General features: G+C 50.7%; 2 protein-coding genes across 2 annotated transcripts in view; both read left to right on the top strand.

The window, feature by feature from the left end:
* rptor (regulatory associated protein of MTOR, complex 1) overlaps positions 1-5,394 on the top strand; it is a gene marked incomplete at its 5' end in the record, with an annotated part of 7,374 nt that extends 1,980 nt beyond the window's left edge. Inside the window, 4 exons of the mRNA XM_084441456.1 lie at positions 316-402; positions 1,120-1,236; positions 1,452-1,581; positions 2,223-5,394. Coding sequence (XP_084297582.1) covers positions 316-402; positions 1,120-1,236; positions 1,452-1,581; positions 2,223-2,291 — 403 coding nt within the window. The 3' untranslated portion in view covers positions 2,292-5,394. The remainder of the gene's footprint in view (positions 1-315; positions 403-1,119; positions 1,237-1,451; positions 1,582-2,222) is intronic.
* A 168-nt stretch (positions 5,395-5,562) lies between these two features.
* pecam1b (platelet and endothelial cell adhesion molecule 1b) lies at positions 5,563-21,913 on the top strand (the record flags this gene model as incomplete). Its single annotated transcript, XM_084441455.1, has 17 exons — positions 5,563-5,646; positions 6,240-6,399; positions 8,187-8,483; positions 8,976-9,257; positions 9,480-9,761; positions 10,172-10,444; positions 10,935-11,216; positions 12,205-12,471; positions 13,398-13,499; positions 13,646-13,676; positions 14,081-14,160; positions 14,868-14,985; positions 16,617-16,705; positions 17,028-17,117; positions 17,829-17,891; positions 19,082-19,104; positions 20,819-21,913. 17 exons carry the CDS (start codon positions 5,563-5,565, stop codon positions 20,951-20,953), a joined length of 2,658 nt encoding a protein of 885 aa, XP_084297581.1. The 3' UTR covers positions 20,954-21,913.
* Between the last annotated feature and the right edge of the window lie 198 nt (positions 21,914-22,111).

The following is a 22,111-nucleotide window of genomic DNA, read 5'->3' as shown; positions in this document are numbered from 1 at the left end:
TTTCACAAGCATGAATAAATGACACAGCTAGCACCTCACACTTTCACCTTCACACTTTCACCTTCACACTTTCGCCTTCACACTTTCGCCTTCACACTTTCACTTTCACCTCACGATAATAATATAAACAGAAGCCGCTTGATGCCGATCAGTGGGATGCTACTTCCCTGTTGAGTGATACTGAACGGTAGCGAATGGCTCCCAATGAGCAGGCTAGCACCTCGCATGGCAGCCGGTGTGTGATTGGGTGAATGAAGGGTCTAAAAACACCCCGTTGCCTGAGCTGATGCCCCCTGCTGGTCTGCGTGTCCACAGCCGCGTGATGACGTACCGGGAGCACGGGGCCTGGGTGGTCAAGACCCACCTGCAGAAGGACACCGACGGACACATTATCAGTGTCAGGTAATGTCTCTCTATCTCTTTCTCTCTCTTTCTATCTCTTTCTCTCTCTCTCTCTCTCTCTTTCTCTCTCTTTCTCTCTCTTTCTCTCTCTCTCCCTTTCTCTCTCTCATTCTCTCTCTCGCCTTCCCTGTCTCTCTCACTCTCTCTTTCTCTCCCTTTCTCTCTCTCGCCTTCCCTGTCTCTCTCACTCTCTCTTTCTCTCTCTCGCCTTCCCTGTCTCTCTCTCCTTTCTGCTGCACCATCTCTCTTTCTCTCTCTCTCGCCTTCCCTCTCTCTTTCTCTCTCTCTCTCTCTCTCTCCATCTCTCTCTCTTTGATCAACCCTCAGTTTTGATCCTAATCATCTTGTCTTATTGAAATGCAACCCAAGCATCTGACCCCGTCTGTGCTCTCCGTGTCCCCCTCTCTGTGTCCCCCCCTCCCCGTGTCCCCCTCTCCCATGTCCCCCTCTCCCTGTCCCCCTCTCCGTGTCCCCCTCTCTGTGTCCCCCTCTCTGTGTCCCCCTCTCCGTGTCCCCCTCTCTGTGTCCCCCCCTCCCCGTGTCCCTCTCTCCGTGTCCCCCCTCTCCGTGTCCCCCTCTCCGTGTCCCCCTCTCCGTGTCCCTCTCTCTGTGTCCCCCCCTCCCCGTGTCCCCCTCTCCCATGTCCCCCTCTCCCTGTCCCTCTCTCCCTGTCCCCCTCTCCGTGTCCCCCTCGCCATGTCTCACCCCCCCCCCCAGCGTGAACGGGGACGTGCGCTTCTTTGAGCTGCGCTCGCCGGACTCTGTGAACGTGCTGCAGACGGTGAAGGGGCTGACCGCGCTGGACATCCACCCACAGGCCAACCTGTTCGCCTGGTGAGTTCAGAGGTCGCGCCGACAGGAAGTGTCTATTGATCGTGTTATTGATCTGAAATGGCTCGTTTTTTTTGGAGGGAGGCGGGGGGTCAAGTTTTACTCGCAGGTTGGATCCTTCCATGCTAAGTTAAACCCTCTCTCTCTCTCTCTCTCTCTCTCTCCCCCTCCCTCTCTCTCTTTTCTCGTTCGTTCTCATCTCTTCCTCTCCTCCCCAGCGGGTCCATGAACCAGTTCATAGCGGTGTACAACGCCAACGGCGACGTCATCAGCAACATTAAATACTACGACGGTTTTATGGGCCAGAGGATCGGAGCCATCAGCTGCCTGGCCTTCCATCCGTACTGGGTAGGGATCGCCGTGGATACCGCCGTTTCACACCTCGCCTCCCTCGGCGCCCTCACCTCTCGCACCTCCTCCGCGTCGAGCGGCGCATTAAACATTAAAACACGCGCCAGCGGGTTTAAACGAGCGCGTGGAAGTCAGCCTTTCAAGATCAGCGTCGCTGGCTGTTTCCGTGTTATGGGATGGTGCTGGGTATGAATGTTCTAAGCCTTTCCATTAACATCTCTAACGGTTTCTCTCCTTCTCTCCCTCCCCCTCTCTCCCTTCCTCTTTCTCTCCTTTTCCTCCTCTCTCTCTCTCCCGCACTCCCCTCCTCTTTTTCTCCCTCCCCTCCCCTCTTTCTCTCTTGCTCTCCTTCTCCTCCTCTCTCGCTCCCTCCCCTCCCCTCTCCTCCTCTCCCCTCTCCCTCCCTCTCTCGCTCCCTCCTCTCCTCTCTCCCTCCCTCTCTTTCTCTCTCCCTCCCTCTCCCTCCCTCTCTCCCTCCCTCTCTCCCTCCCTCTCCTCCCCTCTCCCTCTCTTTCTCCCTCCCTCCCTCCCTCCCTCCCTCCCTCCCTCCCTCCCTCCCTCCCTCCCTCCCTCCCTCCCTCTCCCTCTCCTCCCCTCTCTTTCTCCCTCCCTCTCTCCCCCCCTCCTCTCCTCCGTAGCCCCACCTGGCGGTGGGCAGTAACGACTACTACATGTCCATCTACTCAGCGGAGAAAAGGCTCAGATAACACGTCAGCGTCGACCCCCCCTTTGGCCCCCAGTGACCCTTGACCCTAACCCCCTCGACCCCTGGGATCCAGGATGTAAATGTCTTCTGTACATATGCAATTTACCAACCCTGAATGTTCTAGTGAAGGCTGCTGACAAACTCATGTTATGATGATGACGACAACTATGTCATTATTACTATTATTATTATTGTTTATTCCTATTCTCATTATGAAGCTATTGATTGTAGACTTGGCTGTGCTGAGGATCGTGTATATTTAATTGCATATACATATGATAGTAGGTCTATTTTAAAATGGAGGCACCTGCCTTCGCCGGGACTCGGCGATCGCCGCCGTCTCAACGACCCTATGCACCCGGGGTCGTTGAGAGGAGAGGACTAACGAACACACACACACACACACACTTTCAAACATCGAACTTCGGACAGCGAAGAAACTCGGACGCTCTCGAACCCTGGACCTGAAGATGCCACCCTTGTTGAACGCCCCCCCCCCCCACACACACACACACACACCAGTGAACTACGAAGGCAGTTGTGTGAGTTCTGCCATTTTGCTGCGTCCCTGTCGAAGGTTATGAGGAGAATCCAAGATGGAGGACTATTGTTGTTGTTTTTCTTCTAAAGGAGCCTGGCACTCGTGTGACCAGGCAGTGGTGGTCGTAGCGTGGGCGTGTTTCAAAATGGCACTGAAGCGCCCGCCTACACCCCTGGGACATGACGGATGCCCAAAAAACATGCCTGCTACCCCCCCCCACCCCCCCCCCCCCGTGCCCTACCACCCCCACACCCCAATGTGCCAAACTACCTACCCTCTGTCTTGGAGCCCCTGTACCCTATATATAATAATAAGTCAGGGTTTTTCCTGGTCAGGACAAGTCTGACCCGTCCTCGTCCCCTTGTCCGAACGCTAAGGCCCGCACCCTCTAGCACGGGGGTGGACGCTGCAACGGTAACGGTGAGCACCTATACCCAACCCCAGTCCGAACCCCAACACCAGGGACTTAACGCTACCTGTCCTCCCTGCCTGCAAAGCAATAATGAAGGAGGAGGCCGGCCCCGCAGCCTCCTTGAGCCTCTTTTCCCACCCAGAGCTCCGGCCACGCCCCCGGCCGCCAGGCCACGCCCCCGGCCTGATCCGGAGCTTTCAGAGAAAACAAAAAGGGAAAGATGGAACTGTCCAACGCTGTGGGGGGGGGGGGGGGGGGGTGATATAGCATTAGCTTCCTCAGACTGCGACCCTCGACCCCGGCTCGGAAGCACTCGACGGCGCGGCGAAAATGGACGCCGCGCCCCCTCCCTCCCGACGGCACTTGTCTTCTGGGGCTGGCAGTCGCGCTACTTTGCTGCAACCCCCGACCCTCGCACGGGTCGATGAGAAGGACGGGGACGATGTATGAACTGTCCCCAGTTAAAGCCACACGACCTTGGTTAACCCCCACCCGTCATACGTACCGACCGTCAGCTGCTGGCTGCCGAACGCTCGCTCCCGCGGTGACGCCAGCGTCTGCATGTCGGCCATCGGCGGGGTAGAAGCTGGTCTCTCAAGCACAGGTCGGGGGTCGGGGCGCGGCCCGGAGGAGGATTGAACTTCGAGACCGATGGGCGCCCCAGCCCCCCCCAAAAAAACCCACAGAAGCGCAAGGCATCGTGGGGGAAAAGAGTCCCTTCTCGTCTCTCTGCCTCGCCACGGCTAGAGTTCTCGTCCTGTTTTTATTTCCTTTCGAGAGAAAAGACTTCTTCGGTTATCCCCTCCGTTATCCCCTCCGTTATCCCCTCCTCTTTTCCATGTCATTTTCCTTGTCATTTTTTCCCCTTTTTTTAAATCTTGATTTTAATGGCCACCTGTGTTGTTTGGGTTGGTGTTCTTTAGCAGAACCTGAATACGGACCGACGGATTGAATTCTCAGTTCGGGAGTGATTTCAGACCTCAAGTGCTCGGTGTAATACGTTCAATAGACACACAGGACTGAGCTTATAGCGCCATCCTCTTAAAGGGGCACTTCAATCAAAATATCTTTTTGACATGTTGTCCATCAATCCACCATGTGTATCATGTAAAAAACAAACAAAAGAAACGCTATTTCGTGGGTAAGAACATAACAGTAGTAGAAATACTAGTGTACTTTATTGATCTCTGCTGAAGCTATATCTAAAAATAAAAAGTTCTTACTCACCTAATAATGGTACTTCTGTATATATATATTATATGCATGATTAATTGACGGAAAACATAAAAAGATGGATTTGGTTGATTTTTGAGCGAAGTGGCCCTTTAACACGCCAGCTCAGGAACCCCCCCCCCCCGTGGTGAGCCGTTACCCTCCAGCGCGGCCCCTCCCTGCGTCTCGGTGTGAGGTCTGCTGCCGCTCCCGAGGTGACAACATGGCCGCCGGCACCGCATCGGACTAGTCGGGTGTGGTGTCACGTTCTGAGGGGGAGACTTTCGTTTGATTAGAACGGGTTTCTTTTGTTTTTGTTTTTGTTTTTTTTACCCCAGAAGTGCAGTATTGCAGCTAACGTGCCTCCTCACTAGGGCGGCCATCTTTGATTTTCAATATGTTTCACTCCTTTTCCCCTTTCTCTTAATTTGTACTTTTACGTTTTTAATTCTGCTCTCCGTTCTCTGGCGTTCGCTTGCCTTGGCCTCGGCGGGGTAGAGAGAGAGATGAACCCGACCAGCTTCTACACACGACGCCACCTTCTCCTTTTCGCCTCGAAAACGTCCCGCGCTCGGCTTAGCGCCGCTAACGGACGGACGACGCTGCTTTGCCTGTGGACTGAGCTGATGAGGCGGCACATGCCACGCATTGGGTATATGACTGTAGTACCCCCCCCCCATCACACGCACTAAGCCCAGTAGCGCCCTCCGAGGTTCACGAGGAGCTACTGCGGCCTCCACCGCTCCCCCGGTCGAGCCGGCCCCCGCGAACCGTCGGCGCCACGCTAGAAATCACATCTCCAAAGCATCATTCTGCTTTTGAGTTTTAACATTTTAGATACGGAGGGAAAAAAAATATACAAACTTAAAAAAAGACGTAGAAGGATGAAGATGAAAACAATCAGGTGTTTCTCTGTGATTGTAGACTGCTTTGGTTTATTAAAACAAAAATCAAGGAAATAAACCGAATACACAAGACTGTTTCTCTGGTCACTCTTTTCTACTGTGGGTGTGGACGGGAAAACTCCTGTCGACTTAAAAGTTGTTGGCAAGGTTTTCAGGACAGGAAGAAGGATCATGCCCCATAATGGTGATAAATTGTGAGCTAATGAAGTTGACGGGAGCCAGGGATCCAGACGAGACCAGCCTCCCTGATCTCTCCCTGAGAGTGGAGAGTGTTGGGGTCCCCTTGGTAATCTATCTAATGCCAAAAATATGCCCAACTCTTTAAACTAATTGTATTGTTATTATATGTCCTGGGATAAGGTAAAGGAAAAAAAGAGGGTGGAGGAATTTCAGCGACAATCAATCTCCTCTTAACTTCACACAGTTGAAGTGTAACTGAAGTGCTCTCTGAGGTGAGACTGAGATTTATGACAGAGAGAGTTTGTGGTGGGGGGGTACATTGTACCGCGTACAATGGGTGTCCTAACCTTAGGAAGCCCAAACTCCGCTACCCAAACACGCATGGGTGCTCCTCCACCTGCGCGGCCCCCTCTGTGTGAGGCGGGAGGTCAAGCCGCTACGCTGAGCGAGCTGAGAGAAACCCAACACACACACACGCTCTCTCTCACACACACACACACGCTCTCTCACACACACACAGCCAGAGAACATTCCACAACAGCAAAGGGCCCCGCATCCTGAGGAAACAACAGTCACTTCCTGTCGAATTAGGCCAAGCCGAGGGCCTGGGCGCAGTGATAACCGCCTCCCCTGACCACTCAGCGGCCGAGGTGGACCGATCCTCCCTGCCCCCCTCCCGCCCTCCCCCTCCCTCCCCAGCCCTGTCCTGTCTCCCTGCCGTGCGCCAACCCTCAGTCCCAACGCCACCTCCGCAAGGCCAGCCACCAGCAAGAGACCAGGGAGCCCCAGCAGAGCGCGCCCAGGATGGCTACCCTCCTCCTCCTCCTCTTCCTCCTCTCCTCCGGGAGCAACGCCGCCTGTAAGGACGCCTGACGGTGGTCTTTTTGGGGGAACTTTAGATTTGGGGGGGTGGGTGTTGATAAGGGTAACGTGATGTTGATGTATATATTTTTTTGTTGCTTTTTTCTTCCCTACCTTCATTCAGGGCCAGTGGCAGAAGCTCATTCATGTAAGTAGGAAATACTTTTTATACACTTAATACTTTAAGATAATAGTTCACAGCTGAAATAAAATATTGCATCTTATTATAATTAATAGTATAATAGTAGTGTTGTTTTATTTTCATCTATGTTGTAGCTAGTTTTTTTTAACCGTTGGCTCATGTTTCATGGTGATTTGTGTGTTATGTATGTATGATTCTGCGCTAAAACATACACAGAGTGCCAGATTTTCCGTCGTAGCAGCATCAGCACATTGAGTCGAGTTTAGCAGAGCGCTCACACACACACACACCGCGTGGGGAACGACTGACCTGGCTCTTATCAGTGTTTGGACTCCTCCACACTGGCACGCTGTGGAAAACTTGTGACAGGAGGCTTTGGGAACTGATCTGTTGGCAGTTTCACACGCTTTCCTCTCCTGCTGAGGCGTGAGTCAGGGGAAAAGACAGGCGGGTAGAACGGTGGTACCAGCCTGGAGCTGGTCGTCCTGTTTGAGGCTGTAGCCCACATTAGCAAGTCTGCGCTCAGAATAACGTCCTCTATTTCTAAGAGATGGGGGGGGGGGGGGGGTCAGCGCGGCCTCAGGCCTTTATAAATACACTGCTGATATCCTAGTTGTGTATCCATCGCATGTGTGACTGGGGCAGCTGGGAGATGGAGTTCCCCCAGACACACATTAAAGCCAAAAGTCCAGACGAAAGAAAACCATTCAGAATCTAAATTGGCATCTTCTCTAGACTCGCCCTGCCTCAGGGAACCCCCCCCCCCCCCCCCCCCCGCCTTGTCGTTGTCGTAGACCCTGCTCCGTTGGAGCGTGCCACGTTTTCCCCGGGGAGGGCGCTGCCCACACCCGCCCGGTTCCCCCTCGCCACCGTCCGGCGACGCCGTGCACCCGCTGAGAGACATCGGGCGTGGACGGCGGGGTCTCCGGAGTAGAGACGGGGCCCCCAGGGGGACACGAAGGCCCTCTGTTTATCAAGCAAAGTGCCTTTCCTTCCTCTTACTGGGGGATTGTTTCCCGAGCATTCTCTCCGGACCCCCCCCCTCCCCCTCCCCCCCCCCTACAGCATGATCTGTGCTGCCCGCGTTACACATCGATGCCCACACAGTGGCTCCTTGACCTGTCGCTTTCCTCACTCAATTCAATTCAAACTTTTATTTAAACTCGTGGGGCAATTGAGGTTTCCCTCATTTCCAATGCCGACGAGCTCACAAGCAAACACCAACACCAACAGAGCTTAAGCAATTTACAACAATAATACAATTAAGATCCAAAACAGTGACAAGTTGATGATCAGATGTCTGGAGCCACGGCTCTGAACTCCGTATGGGAGGGAAGCAGCTCCAGCTTCAGTGTCTGTCGGAGAGAGTTCCAGGTTCAATACGGAGCATCATGCCACTGTGGATCTGGGCCATATATGGGCTGGAACTAAGCCACACGGGCCAGATCTGGCCTGTATATGGCCCAGATCCGGCCTGTATATGACCCAGATCTGGCCTGTATATGGCCCAGATCCGGCCTGTATATGGCCCAGATCTGCTTGCTATCTGGGATCCAGGGTAGCACGCCAAAGACGGCGCAGTTTTTGTCGTCGTCGTTGTCGTTTTTTTTTTTTCACACTTAACTTTTTCCCGCCCTCGCCAGTGCTCACCATAAAAAGCGTCACCTTGTCCCTGGAGCCGGGCAACGACGTAGCGAGGGACGCCGACGTGACGGTCCGCTGCCGCGCCGATGTCAGCAGCGGGTCCGGGGCGCCGCTCGGGCGCACGTACGTGGTCTACAAGGACAACACGGTGGCGTACACCAAGAACACCAGCAGCTCCGACGACCTGCTCTACCGGCTGCCCCAAGCCCGGGTCACCAACAGCGGCAAGTACAAGTGCCAGGTGACCATCCACGACAAGAGCGCCTTCAGCAACGCCGAGAAACTCACCGTCACAGGTAGGCGGGTTTGCGCGCTTCCAACGAGAGGAGTTTGCGTCTTGTGCGTTTTGGTTTTGCGGGAAGTAACCCCCGTTGTCCTAGATGACGATTTGTGCGTTTGCACTTGTAAAGCAGTTGTGTAGTCAGGTTATTTTGTCGGTATTTGTGTGTGTGTGTGTGTGTGTGTGTGTGTGTGTGTGTGTGTGTGTGTGTGTGTGTGTGTGTGTGTGTGCGTGCGCGTTCATGTCTGTGTTTGCGCTTGAAAGCAGTTGTGTAGTCAGGTTATTTTCTCGGTATTGTGTGTGTGTGTGTATATGTGCGTTCCTGTCTGTGTTCGTGTGCATGTGCGTTCATGTCTGTGTGTGCGCGTGCGTTCATGTCTGTGTGTGTGTGTGTGTGTGCATGTGCGTTCATGTCTGTGTGTGTGTGTGTGTGTGTGTGTGTGTGCGTTCATGTCTGTGTGTGTGCGTGTGCGTTCATGTCTGTGTGTGTTTGTGTGTGTGCGCCCAGGCCTTTCCAAACCGGTCCTGCACCTCGGCCGGCGTGCGGTCGGCGAGGGCGAGGAGGCGTCGGCCAGCTGCTCCGCCCCCGGGGAGTCCGGCCCCTTCGTCTTCTACTTCTTCGAGGACCTCAAGGAGATCCACGACGAGACGGTCAACGCCAACCGCGTGGAGGTGGCGCTCCGTTTCGCCACCGTAGGCTCTCCCAGAGTGCACTGCGCCTACACGGTCATCATGGTGCCGGACTCGGTGAAGTCCAACCTCAGCGACAGCGTCACCATCAACGTGAAAGGTCAGTCGGTGAAGTGAGAGGAGAAAAAAAACGTTTTCCTAACGAATTTCAGTGGTTTTTCGTGAGATCGAAAAATGTAACAGCACTGACAGCAGGTTAAGGATTTGTTTTGTTCTGAATCGGTTCGCTTTAAATAACGTACTTCCCCCCTTGTGAAAGACCTTTTTTTCCCACATGGGTGTTGGTTCAGGTCTCACCTTTTCTGTCCGTTGGTCTCCACAGCGCTGCCGTTCACGCCAGCTCTCCAGATCTTTCCGGAGCCGACCGAGTCCAAGATCTTCGAGGGGGACAGAGTGAACTTGTCCTGTACGGTCACCGGCTCCTTCCTGAACGCCTCGGACCTCAAACTCTTCCTGAGCAACGGTCGTCAGATACTGAGTTCTGGACAGACCAAAGCCAGCCACAGTTTCGTGGTGTTTTCAAATAACTCCGGCGAGTTCGACTGCAGCTTGGAGAGGGACAACCTGTTACAAAAACGAGATGTGAAAACAGTGATAGTCCATGGTGAGTCGATCAAAGAGGAAATTACTTTTGCTTAATGTTTGTTTTGGCCTAGACTGGTCAAGTAGCAACATGTTCCACAGCTGCTTGGTGTTGAACCTTGACCCCTTGGCTCTGCTGGTGTCCCCTCTGAGCCCTCGCATCCTGGTCGGCGTGTTGTTGTGATGAATGTGTTTGAAAAGTGTGTAGCGCACAACACTAACAGTCTGAAATCTGCTTTCAACAAGCAACTAAACATTATTAATATTGTATATTATATTTGTTCTGTTGTTACTTGTGTCTCTGTGTGAACTCGTCAACACTGTAAATGAGGGAAACCTCAGCGCTTTACGAGTATAAATATTGAAAGATTTGAAATTAAATTCGTAGTGCAGTCAAAAGATTGACCGTTTCTTTCTTCGTCAACCCCGCAGAAATAATCTCCACCCCCGTCCTGACTCTGTCCCAGTCGGAGGTGTTCGAACGTGACCGCTTCCGGGTGGAATGCCGCAGCGCCGTCCTCGGCCCTGAGAGAGTCGTTGAGGGAGATATCAGATATGAGATTTTCAAGGACAACACCCTTCCTGGTTTCCCCCTGGCGACGGTCGACGACAGCGTCTACAGGGCGGGAACGCGGAACTACACGTGCAGAGCCAGAGCCAGGAATATTGTGAAGTACAGCGCCAAGTTTGTGGTCCAAGTCAAAGGTAAGACGTCTGGATATTGAAGCCTTAATAACTCATGAGAGGGTGTGGAATATGGCCAATATACCACGCGTTGTGCTGCGGTCATAGCACACGGTCGACCAGCACAACCTGTGGTATATTGTCCATATATCACTACCCTTTAGTGAGTTATTGCTTTTATACAACGGTTACATCATCGGGAAACATTTATGGGATACATTTCAGTGTCTTAATATTGATTTTAGTGAACTCCGCCAAGAAAGGTAGTTCCTAAAACTATCCCGTTACTAAGGAGTTCCGAAACGACAGAACAGTGAGCCCTAGCAACCAAGCTAATGCTCCTGACCAGCCTAGCTAGCCATGAGCGAAGTGTAGCCTACCTTTGCTTACGACGGCTCTTAACCAATCAGATTACGAGGTGGGAACTAGTATAACTCGTATAAAGCGACGTATTACATGTTTGATTAACGATAGATATTCTCCATTCCCCCTCAACTCTAACCGTCTCCAGCCTTGGCCAGCGCTCCGGAGATCTCGGCCGTGGGCAGGGTGGTGGCGGGCCGGCCCTTCCTGGTGCGCTGCCACTCAGAGCGGGGCAGCCCGCCCGTCACCCTCACCCTGTGGAGGAAGGAGGCGCTGGTGGACGCCAGCACCGTCGGGGAGGAGCGCGAGCGGGCGCTCTTCAACGTCACCGTCCGGCGGCCCGAGGAGGCCGGCGACTACGCCTGCCGGGCGCAGAACAACCGCCGCGTGGAGCCCGCCGTCGGGAAACCCCTCAACGTCTCGGTCGTAGGTGAGCCCACGCCGAGGGGGGATGGGATTAGGGCTGCGCGATTATGACTAAAATATACAAAAAAAAAATTGATTATTTGCTTCAAAATGGTAATTGCAATTAATAATTGCGATTAATATTTAATATATTATATTAATATATAATAACCAAAATGCTCCCAAATCACGGACGTTGATCCCTTTCTTGCTACTAACTCACTGACCTAGTTTTCGCTCATTTTTTCACTACTCATGGCTGCAGGTACTCTTGTGACACTTGTCTTGACCTACTGCTGTCTGTCTTCTCTCAGTGAAATTGCTGCGCACAGAGAACTCAGCGGGAACGCATGTGATTGGTCAGACAGCATAAGCGCCTGTGATTCGTCCGTGTAGTCCTAGCACACTCAATTCAAAGCAAAATTATTCATCACATTAATTGCGGCCTTTTGCGATTAGTTAATTGCGGAGGTCATAATCGCGATTTAGATTAATTCACGATTAATTGTGCAGCCATAGATGGTATCACTGCACAAGATCTGTTAGGCTGGACGGCAGCGCAGCTCTTAAAGGGATAGCGCCCCCTCTAGGAGAAAGTATCAACGAGTCCCACTCACCCATAATATAGGGTTGCACAATATATCGGCAATCATATCGGTATCAGCCGATGTTAGTCGTTTTTTAATATCTCGGTCCGATGTGCAAAACAGGGCCGATGTGAACAGCAGGTAATTATTTCTGTCTAGCTGCGGTAAATCTATGATTTATCGGCTTTTCCAAATGTTTGGAGATAGAGACCTTTCCATGATGTTTCCATGTGTTTTTCAGTATGTAGAACATTTGATTATCATAGAAACTTGGTATTATACAGAACACACAGACAACGGTAAATATCGGTTATCGGCCATAACAGCAATGTTAATATCCGTTACCGGTATCGGACAAAATTTTCATATCGGTGCACCCCTAATTTTTCTTCCAACTCCCCCGCCCCCCCCCCTCCCTCCTCTCAGTGCCCTTGTCCAACGCCACGATGACCGTCCTCCCGCCCGACGTGGTGGAGGGCGACCAGCTCTACCTGATCTGCGGCGTCCTGGGCTCGCCGCCGGTGACCTTCACGTGGTTCCGCAACGGCCGCTTCCTGTCCAGCGCCGCCTCCGCCGGGCGCAGCGGCTCCCACCAGGTGGCGGTGGCGGCCGGCCAGCACAGCGGCGTCTACCACTGCGAGGCGGTCAACGCCGCCGACGTCAGCGTCCGGAGCCAGCAGGTCACTGTGGAGGGTGAGGAGGGGCGTTTACGTGGGGGCGTGGCTCACGATGACACACACACACACACACACACTGCTAGCGGGTCGTTATTGAGTGTGAGGATAATTAGGCAGATAACAGTTAAAGATGAAAACAGGTTTTCCAAGGTTTGGAGTGAGATTTTTTCACGAGCACCCCCCCCCCCCCCGAGACGGCTCTAAGTCGCAAGCCCCCCCCCCCCCCCGCGAAGGACGACAGGACCGCCAGATTAGCGTTCTTTCCAGTAATTTCAAAATAAAGGCATAAAATAATAAAATCCCATCGGCATTGAACCACGAGTATTTCGCGGGTGGTCATTTCTCCGCGTGTGCGTGAGAAGAGGCTGAAATGTGGGTGTCTTTCAAGTGTGAGACTTGGTAGCCCTGTGAAAACGCATTTCGCGTTTCGGCCACGGTCGGGGCGGGGGGGCTGGTTTCGGGCACTTCTCTCTTCCCTGGGTCCGCATGACATCACCTGCAACCGGGTCATCCGCCGCCGCCCCTCTGCTAACGAGCCCCGATGAGCTCCACCGCCGTGGCGGCCGTTAGCCGGTGCCAAACGTCCCGCGGCTAAGCTAACCTTCCGTCGGAGTCCCTCGGCTTCGTGTGGGAGTAATGAGGCTAGCCTGCTCTCTCTCCCTGGGGGGGCAGCTCCACGGCAGGCCTGGGGGGGGGGGGGGGCTCGTTAGCCAGAGTAAGGGGGAGGGGGGGGGGGCAGGGTAGAGGGGAGGACTTCAGTTCCAGGGAGAAGCAATCAGGAATGAAGGAAGGAATCAGACATGTTGTATTGGAACTTTAAAATGACCTCTCCTTTCTCTCTCTCTCTCTCTCTCCCTCTTTCATCTGCCTGACCTGTTCATCCACCGCTCACTTCCTCTCCTCCCCTCTCTCCCGGTCCTCGCCCCCCCCCCCCCCCCGCAGTCAAGATGGCGGCGTGGAAGCACGGCGTGATCGTGGCGTCCTGCCTGCTGGTGGTGATCGTGGCGGCGCTCCTCTGCGCGCTGCGACTCAAGGCCAAGCGAGGTAGAGAGACCTACAGCCCGCCGGCCACCGCGCAGACCCCTTAGTCTGACTCCTATTAAAGTATGAACTCCCTCCCTCCCTCCCTCCACCTCCTCCCTCCACCTCCTCCTCCCTCCACCTCCTTCTCTCCCTCCTCTCCGTCGTAGGCAGAAGAGAAGCGGCCGCAGAACTGTCAGTGTGAGTTGGTTCGCCCCCTTTTCGTCTGCGTGTGTGTGAGGTGGTGTGTGATGTTTAGGGAGGGGGTGTGTGATGTTTAGGGAGGGGGGTCATCGGTTGTTGGGCCGTCAGCCTACACACACGAGGAGGGACGCTTCACTCACGGTTTGTGAGGTTTTTTTCAGGCCTGAAATGTGGTCACGTGTGGAGATTAGTATTTTTTTTCCCCACACACCTTTAAATCTGGCTTAAAGATTCCAAATTCTTCATCAATAAATATGAAATTCAGTTAAAATGTTCGGGGTGGTCTGTAAACTGGCCCTTTAACGGTCTCTCACGGGCTCCTCCATCATCGGGATGTTCTCTAGGATGCTTCTCTCCGCCGTGTTGCCGCCGAAGATGACTTTCTTTTCACCGTTTCTCAGAAAGCCTTCGAGCCCTAAATCAGATGACTCTTTAACAGCGAGTCTCACCCACGACACCGAGGTTTATAACGCGCCCAAAGGTAGCACCCCTTTTTTTCTATTTATTCCGCCGTTGCCATCGACCACCGTCATGCATCATACTCTCATAACAGCCATCGGCCAAACCCCCCCCGTGTCTGACCCCAGTTGGTTTGCTCCATCCCATGTTAGCCGTAGCATGTCCATAGCATGTACTCATTTTCAATGTACTCGCACTCAGTGTGGTGTTATACCCATTACTACTACATGCATGCAACAGAGACTACTACTGAGGTGTCCTTACTTTACCTCACATACATTTTCTTTGTTTTTGTTCGTGTGTCCGACTGCCCGTGCTGTTATTTTGTCAACTCCTTTCTTTCCTCTTAACTTTTTCCTGTTCGAGGAACAAAAATGCATTGTCTTATTGGAACAACTGGCTTGTAGACATCCTGTTCGCGTGCACCCTGGAATGCATGTGCAAGAGGACTTGTTAAAAGGGTTCGGTGTGTGTGTTTTGAGTGCGACTGTGTGTTTGGGTGTGTGTAAGTATGTACTATGTCTGTGTGCGCATGGGTGAATGTATTTTGCAAGTTGCCATGTTTAGAATTATTTTAGGCCTCAGCTGAAGTAAACATTGTAAAAACGGTGGAAGATGGAAGTCGCTAGCCGGCCAGTAATGTTCAGGGTATGATTGTGTGCAGGTGTGTTTGGGGTGTTTTTGTGAGTTTTTTTTTTTGAGAGCGTCCTCCATATCATCTTATTCCAGACGCAGCGGCAAGCTTTGACGGCACGGAGGGGAGAGTAACCAATGGGACGCGGGATAGTGTGACGTCACTTCCTGCTGACATCAGCAACGGGAGCACCTACAGTATCCCGGCAACAGTGTAGAGAAGGCCACAGATTTGAGGGGGTTGAGCGGTTGAGCACGTTTTTGAGCAAAAAAGCCACTCAAATGGAATTAAAAGAGAAGAAAAAAAAACATGTACACGTCCGTGGCATAAAATGAACATTACAGAGACTTTTAGAAATGGAAAGAGGGCCAAATGTCTCCCGTTGGCTTTTTCGACATGTTTTTTTGTTGTGTGTGATGACCTACTATCAGAGGGTACAGGGACGTAGTCGGCATGAAGGGCCCTATTGATGACGACAAGATGGCCGACATCGAGAGGCCATCGACAAGTAACCCCCGGACCCATTGCTCCCTCTCCCTCTCCTCCCGCTGTCTGGACGTGTTGTCATATCGCCATCAACGCGTCTTTTTGTCCACCGTTTTAAACTATGTTGTCTTGTTTGTGTTGCCTGTCTTGACCGCATGCCTTTCAATAATGTAACCTTGCCATGTGTGCGTCTGTGTGTGTGCCCGTTCATATGTACAGATGAAATTCTGTATATATACACTTAACAATCATCAGTAGAAATGTTTGTATATATTTTTGGTTGATTCATTGACTGATTTAAAGAAGCACTTGTAGAATAAAAAAAGAAGTTGAGTTTATTTAGCAGTGTGTCTGTACCCTTATTTAATAGATCTCATAGAAATCATATTCCAGTTTCACGCCATATGAACATCACCATTGTTTTTACAGCACTAGTACATTTAAATACCGTTATTCATTATTTGAATGCTCTAGAGTTCATTGGTATTTGGTCTAAAGCACCCCCGCCCCCCTCAAGTGAGCCAACCGAGACCAGCCAGGAAACCGCAGCATTATGCTGGGAACTTCCTACGTTGGCACGATCCATCTCCACTTTGGATGGGAGGAGCGGGGGTGGTGAAAGATGGAGAGCTGAAGTGTTTGTTTCAAGCTGGGCGAGTGTTAATGGACGCAGCAGGTGGAGGATGTTAATCACACGCCGGGGTGGGGTACGATCTGGAGGCGCGCTGAAGAATGGGGGTGTTCCGTGTTCCTTCTGGAGAGTTCCAGCAGAGTTCCTTCTGCTGCGGGGACATTGTGTCGCTGCCACTGAGTAAACAGAGACCTTTGTGTGGAATCCACCAGAAGACTTTTTGGGAAAGACAAATTAATCCCAATCAGAATTTGTTTATTGCCATTTGTAGGCCTACTATACACACACAGGATTTTGTTTTGCAACACCGTGGTGCTTTACATGAATAGACTAATTGGAATGTACTTGCTTGCTTGTGTAATTTGTTGGGTTGGCTGAACATGCCGCTTGCGTACGCAGACCCACGCCAGTGTTGTCATCAGTACACCCCATTTAGAGAATGATACCCTGGAGATTAACACACGCATGGAATGCATCTTGTCTACTGTGTAAAACAAAAATAAATCGTCTTGTTTCAGATCCAGTAAGCTTGTCTCTTATAGATGAATCCCTTTTGGGTCGTTCTGATTGGCTAGTCTCAATTACCCGGTTTTTGCAACTCGTCACACTTTCTTTTGATTCAGTTCATTCATTCGTTCATTCATTCATTCATTCATTTGTTGGTCTGTGAAGAATCGAATCAAACTTTGTCAGTATCCATCTTGCGTTGCTAGCTATTGTCACCCAGGCTTGTGTCTCTGTCTCTGTGTCCCGCAGTGGGGGTGGATGGAGGGACGGGGAGGATGGACATCTGGAGTGAGAGGCCTCCACACCCAGGTGGGTCTGACCGGAGACCTTCAGAGATGTTCACTCCCACACAGGAGTTCTCAGACGCTGTACCGTCCACCTGACTATTGAAGAACTGACTTTTTTTTACTTTGGCAATCCAGAGGCTGTTTGTTGACCTTGGTTTATCTCGTGTGGTGGCTGTGTGTGTGTGTGTGTGTGTGTGTGTGTGTGTGTGTGTGTGTGTGTGTGTGTGTGTGTGTGTGTGTGTGTGTGTGTGTGTGTGTGTGTGTGTGTGTGTGTGTGTGTGTGTGTGTGTGTGTGTGTGTGTGTGTGTGTGTGTGTGTGCGCGTATTTTAACTCCTGGATGCAGGCAGTGATGTGGACACCAGCACAGGGTCCAACGAGCCCGATGTAGAGTATACCGAAGTGGTTCATCCTCATCCTGTGGACCCCGCCAAAGGTAACACACACACACACACACACACACAATGTCTGAGGACACCCGCCTGCATGTCTGTGACATCACACCTCCAGTAAGGTCAACATGTCGATCTGTGTCACCTCAAGCCAATGTACGACCGTGCTGGACATCTGAAGAAGCAGCCCAGAAGAAGAAGACTTCTCCTCCTCAACTCTCTTTTCCGGACCTTTCTGTTCCTTCGTTATCGCAGTCGCTTCTTCTCATCCCTCATATCTTCCTTTCTCGTCTTTTTTTCCCCGCTCTCGACGCCAAAATAATCTCGGTTGGCTTTCGCCGACATTTTTGCCGTTGATAAGATAGAGCCGCTTCCTGGGAGGGTCCTAATTGCCTGTAATTAAGATGTCTCCAGGTCGCTGGTAACCGCGGCGACCAGAAACATCTCTCGGCGAGTAAACAGGAAGGGTTGAACGTAATTGGCGCGCTCGTTTCTGATGGCCTTCATGCGAGGGCGCTAAAAAAGACCCGCTCGCCATTCGAAACGCTTAAATGATGAATCCCGTGTCGGCAAGGAAATTAGGTCGGTGTGTTTTTGAAGCCAGTATCTACAAGTCAAAAATCCATTAACGTTTCCTGTGAAATGTTTTGATGTGCGTTTCCAAAGAATGTATTAGGCGTTAGTGGTATTTGAATTGGCTGTGATGTCAGTTGGAACTAACTGTTCTTCCATTATGTTGTCTCTGCAACGTGCAGTTCCACTCAGAAAAGGCACAGACACGGTGTACAGTGAACTCCAGAACAACCCACAGGGTGTTGGTAAGTCCAATACTGTCCTCTGTAAACACTAGTCCCACACAACAGGACCTACAGTAACTACAACTTGAATTCCATTAAAGTCGCACTGAAACGGACGTTTGAGATCATCTAACTTCCGTAGTTTGACGTATTTCCGACGCAAACAAGCTATGAGGGTGGGACGTTTAGAGTAATTTGATTGGAACATTGACAAGTGGACGGGTTTTAAGAACTTTAGACAGATTCGATAGAAGGATAGCGATGATTGACGGGTGGATGTTGTGAGATTATTGGCTTAAAATCTAAGGTACCTGTTGTCGTCATTGCACGTGACCTACCGTTTTCCAGGAAGTAAGAAATTGTATACTTTGATATAAGATTACAACAAAAGTAGAATTTAGTAAATTTTTTCGCATACATCGTTGAATAGGTGAACACTATGACCAATTATGTGAACCAAAATGGGACAGAATGCTTTTTTCATTTCAGTGCGACTTTAAGTTCAGTGCATTTCTGTGTAGGATTGGTTCACCCTGTCCAGTGTTAGTCTGTCAAAGGCATGATGCACATATATGGCATCCAGAGAAGCCAGACCAGCAAGATGACCATTTCCTGTGACTGTGAACAGGAACTTCCTGTTATAAGAGCCTGACCCAGATGTTAATGGTCTGTCATTCAGTACATTTAAACATGTATTGTACAAAGAACTTTAAGCATTTAATAATCGTTCCTGAAGTGTTTGTAAGAGGTGTTTCGGGATAGGCTAAGTGTTTTGGCAAAGCAAGGACAACACTGCTGACTTTATAGTTCAAAATAAAGCTCAATTACAGTCAACTCGCAGTCAATTCACAGTCAACACTGAGACTGGAGTGAGCGATTAATATGTAATGCTATAGCAAGGTGACTAACACATACAGGGTGGGGGTTGGGGACACACTTTATTGCAGATAACCATAGCTGTGTGGAACAATAGCTTTGGAAGTAGTGAGTCAGCACTGACCCACGGCATCATGGCTGTCAAATGAGTAATGAATGACTTCAACACATGCCAGCTCAGTATTGAATAGAGGGGTCAACGGTTCCTGTGGTCAATTGAATAAATATTCACCATCCAATGACACACACACACACACACACACACACACACACACACACAGGCTGATGTCACCACCTGAATGTCTTACTCATGTTGTTTGTCTTCATGTTCCCAGGTGCACCGGATCACCATGACTATGTAAGTAAAGTCTACTTGTAAGTAAAGTCTACTTTTTAAGCCTATCGTAAACACGGAAAGGCCCTCACAAACAGCCGATAGCGAATAATTAGCATCATCGTCCACAAAGTAGGGTTGTTTTTCTTGACATTGGTGAGATGGTGATTCATCACACGGTGTCAGTATTCTATAATAAGATGGGGGGGAAACAGCTTGTGCACTCAATAATCAAATCTGACTTTTAATCCAAACTGCTAAATGGGGGGGAAGTGACAAAGCAAAGGACGAAGCCCCCCCCCCCCTTCCCCCCCCCGCTCTCCTTCCTTCACCTCCTCTTTCCTCTCTCTCTCCTCCCCCCTTCCCCTCTTCTTCCCCTCCCCCTACTCCCTCTCTTATCCCACTCTCGGTACAGTATATATTTATTGTAATTTTATTTAAATCTATTATGAATATTCTCTATGTACTGTATATTCTTTATTCCTCTGTATTTTTTTCCCACACTGCTGCTCTACTTTGCCACTGCTGAAACCTCAAATTTCCCCCAAAGGAGATTATTAAATCTATCTATCTATCTACCACTCTTAGCTGGGCTACCAGTCATACTACCACTCTTAGCTGGGTTACCAGTCATACTACCACTCTTAGCTGGGCTACCAGTCATACTACCACTCTTAGCTGGGTTACCAGTCATACTACCACTCTTAGCTGGGTTACCAGTCATACTACCACTCTTAGCTGGGCTACCAGTCATACTACCACTCTTAGCTGGGCTACCAGTCATACTACCACTCTTAGCTGGGTTACCGGTCATACTACCACTCTTAGCTGGGCTGCTAGGGTAATAATTCCTCTGTGTGAGAGGAGAGCGGCGGTCAGAGTTTCCAGACGACAACAAAGGGACTTGGGCCGGGCTTTCCTCCCCTATCAGCCAGTGCCATCAGCACCGCGGGCCCAGGCTAACCGCCCTCCAGGTCCATCCCAATCCACACACCAGGCCCGTCAGTGAAGCGACAACAGGCCCACACTCGCCCACACTCGTTGTGGATGTCCTTATTTGGTGCTGAGGGCTGGCTGGGCTTGGCTGGGCTATCTGTTAGAGAGAGGGGATTTTTGGCATAATGACCTAAGAAGGATATGATATCATGATCTTAAGGCGGTTGATTCTCTGTCTTGGGACGAGGGGTGGGTGCGGTACGTTTTGGTGGATTGGGGTGGGAGTTTTAGTCAGGGAATTCAGTGCGTATTCTGAGTTTATTTCAAGTTTATTTTGACCTTGAAATATTTAGAAATACACTCTATTCTAGGGCGGTTGTGGGTCAGTGGTAGAGCGGGTCGTCCAATGATCGTAGGGTTGGCGGTTTGAATCCCGCCTCCTCCTGTCCACATGTCCTTGGACAAGACGCTGAACCCCAAATTGCTCCCAATGAGCAGGCTAGCACCTTGCATGGCAGCTGCAGCCATTGGTGTCTGAATGTGTATGTGAATGGGTGAATGAGAGGCCATTGTAAAGCTCTTTGGATAAAAGCACTATATAAGTACAGTCCATTTACCATTCGAATAGACCCAAAAATCATTTTACAAGTAGTGTCCCTCTCCCATTGTGTGGAATGTTACAGAATGATGCAGAATTGAATGGATCTCTGAGTCCATATTAATTAGAGTTGTGTTTAGCAGTTGATATGAACTCGGGAGATACTCAACTCTTCAACGGAGTCTCTCCCGTGTGTCTCAGCAGGGATCCGTTGAGTATGCCGAACTCGCCATTGAACAACCGGAAGTCAACGTTGACCAGCCAGAACTCGACGATGACCAGCCGGAACTCAACGTTGACCAGCCAGAGGTCAATGAGCTCCCAGCACCTGTGGACTAATACTGACCCCTCTCACTACCACCCAAACAGCCACTCGCTCCCCTTCTCTACTCATTGTACTCTAAACCGCACTCAAATCTCAACTCTTTCTCTCGTCTCAATTCCCTTCCTCCATTTCACTTTTATTTAGTGCAACGTGTCCATTTAGTAAAATGTCTCCTTTTTTTTACAATTTTTTTAATCTTAGCTTGTACATATTGTTTGTGATTATTATCAAATACAGTACAATCCTAAATCCTCTCACTTAATGCTGTTTCATGGTTTCCCATGGGGGTCAGGGGTCATACTGCTTTGTTTACGGTGTATGGATAGTGCTGGATAACCTCTGAGGGTGGTCCAGAGTTCAGTCAGCCTCCTCCTCCCTCGACTACCATGTAATGTTTACGTTGACGTTCGGTCTCTTTGATCTCTAAATGGACAGTGGGGCCGCAAATCTCTGTTAAGATGAGAAAATACCCCTGACTTCCGTGTGGGCGGCGGATGACAACCCCCCCCCCCTAACTGTCATGGTAGTTGGGCCCGATCCCAAACCAGCACGCGCTCGACAGGGACCAGGACCGTCCCTGAGTCGCACAACGGAGGTCGCCGCTGTGGAAATAATCGCCGAATGTAAACGCATACCGGGCGGAGCTGTCCGTTTCCAGCTGTGCCCTGTCGGTTGGAATATCTTGTCCATGACATCACATCCTGCCAGGCTGAATCCTAAGTGTGTCACACGTTGACGCTGTGGAAGACGATGTCAGGCTTCAACTGACTTGTGTCAATGTGGACACACCTATGAAGTGAGACCATGTTATTTTTGTGTTCAGAACGTTAGTCCACCTACTTCAGTTACCCTTTGATGGTGAAAATGTAAGCTTTCACATGAAATGTTTCAAATTAATGTTGGAAATATTGAAGTTAAACATTAGGTTTTTAGTGGAATATTCCGGGTTCACAAAGCGTCTCAGCAGAGGCTCATATTGGCTCCCTGTGTTTTGGACTATGGAACATACATGTGGTCTGCGTTTTATACAATGCAATATTTCAACCACTAGAGGGCATCATCCTCTGAAAAACACGTGTGTTGCACAGTCAGTAGTACTGCGGGGAAGCCAGTGGTTTGGACTTGTTAGATTTGTGGATTGTTGCGCCATCGTGTGGCTGAATCCCAGTATT

This window comes from Borostomias antarcticus (genome assembly GCF_949987555.1).
Source record: "Borostomias antarcticus genome assembly, chromosome: 7".
In the NCBI taxonomy this organism is placed as follows: Eukaryota; Metazoa; Chordata; class Actinopteri; order Stomiiformes; family Stomiidae; genus Borostomias; species Borostomias antarcticus.
The sequence above is the reverse complement of the archived record's forward strand: the minus strand, read 5'-3'. Positions and strand labels throughout refer to the sequence as shown.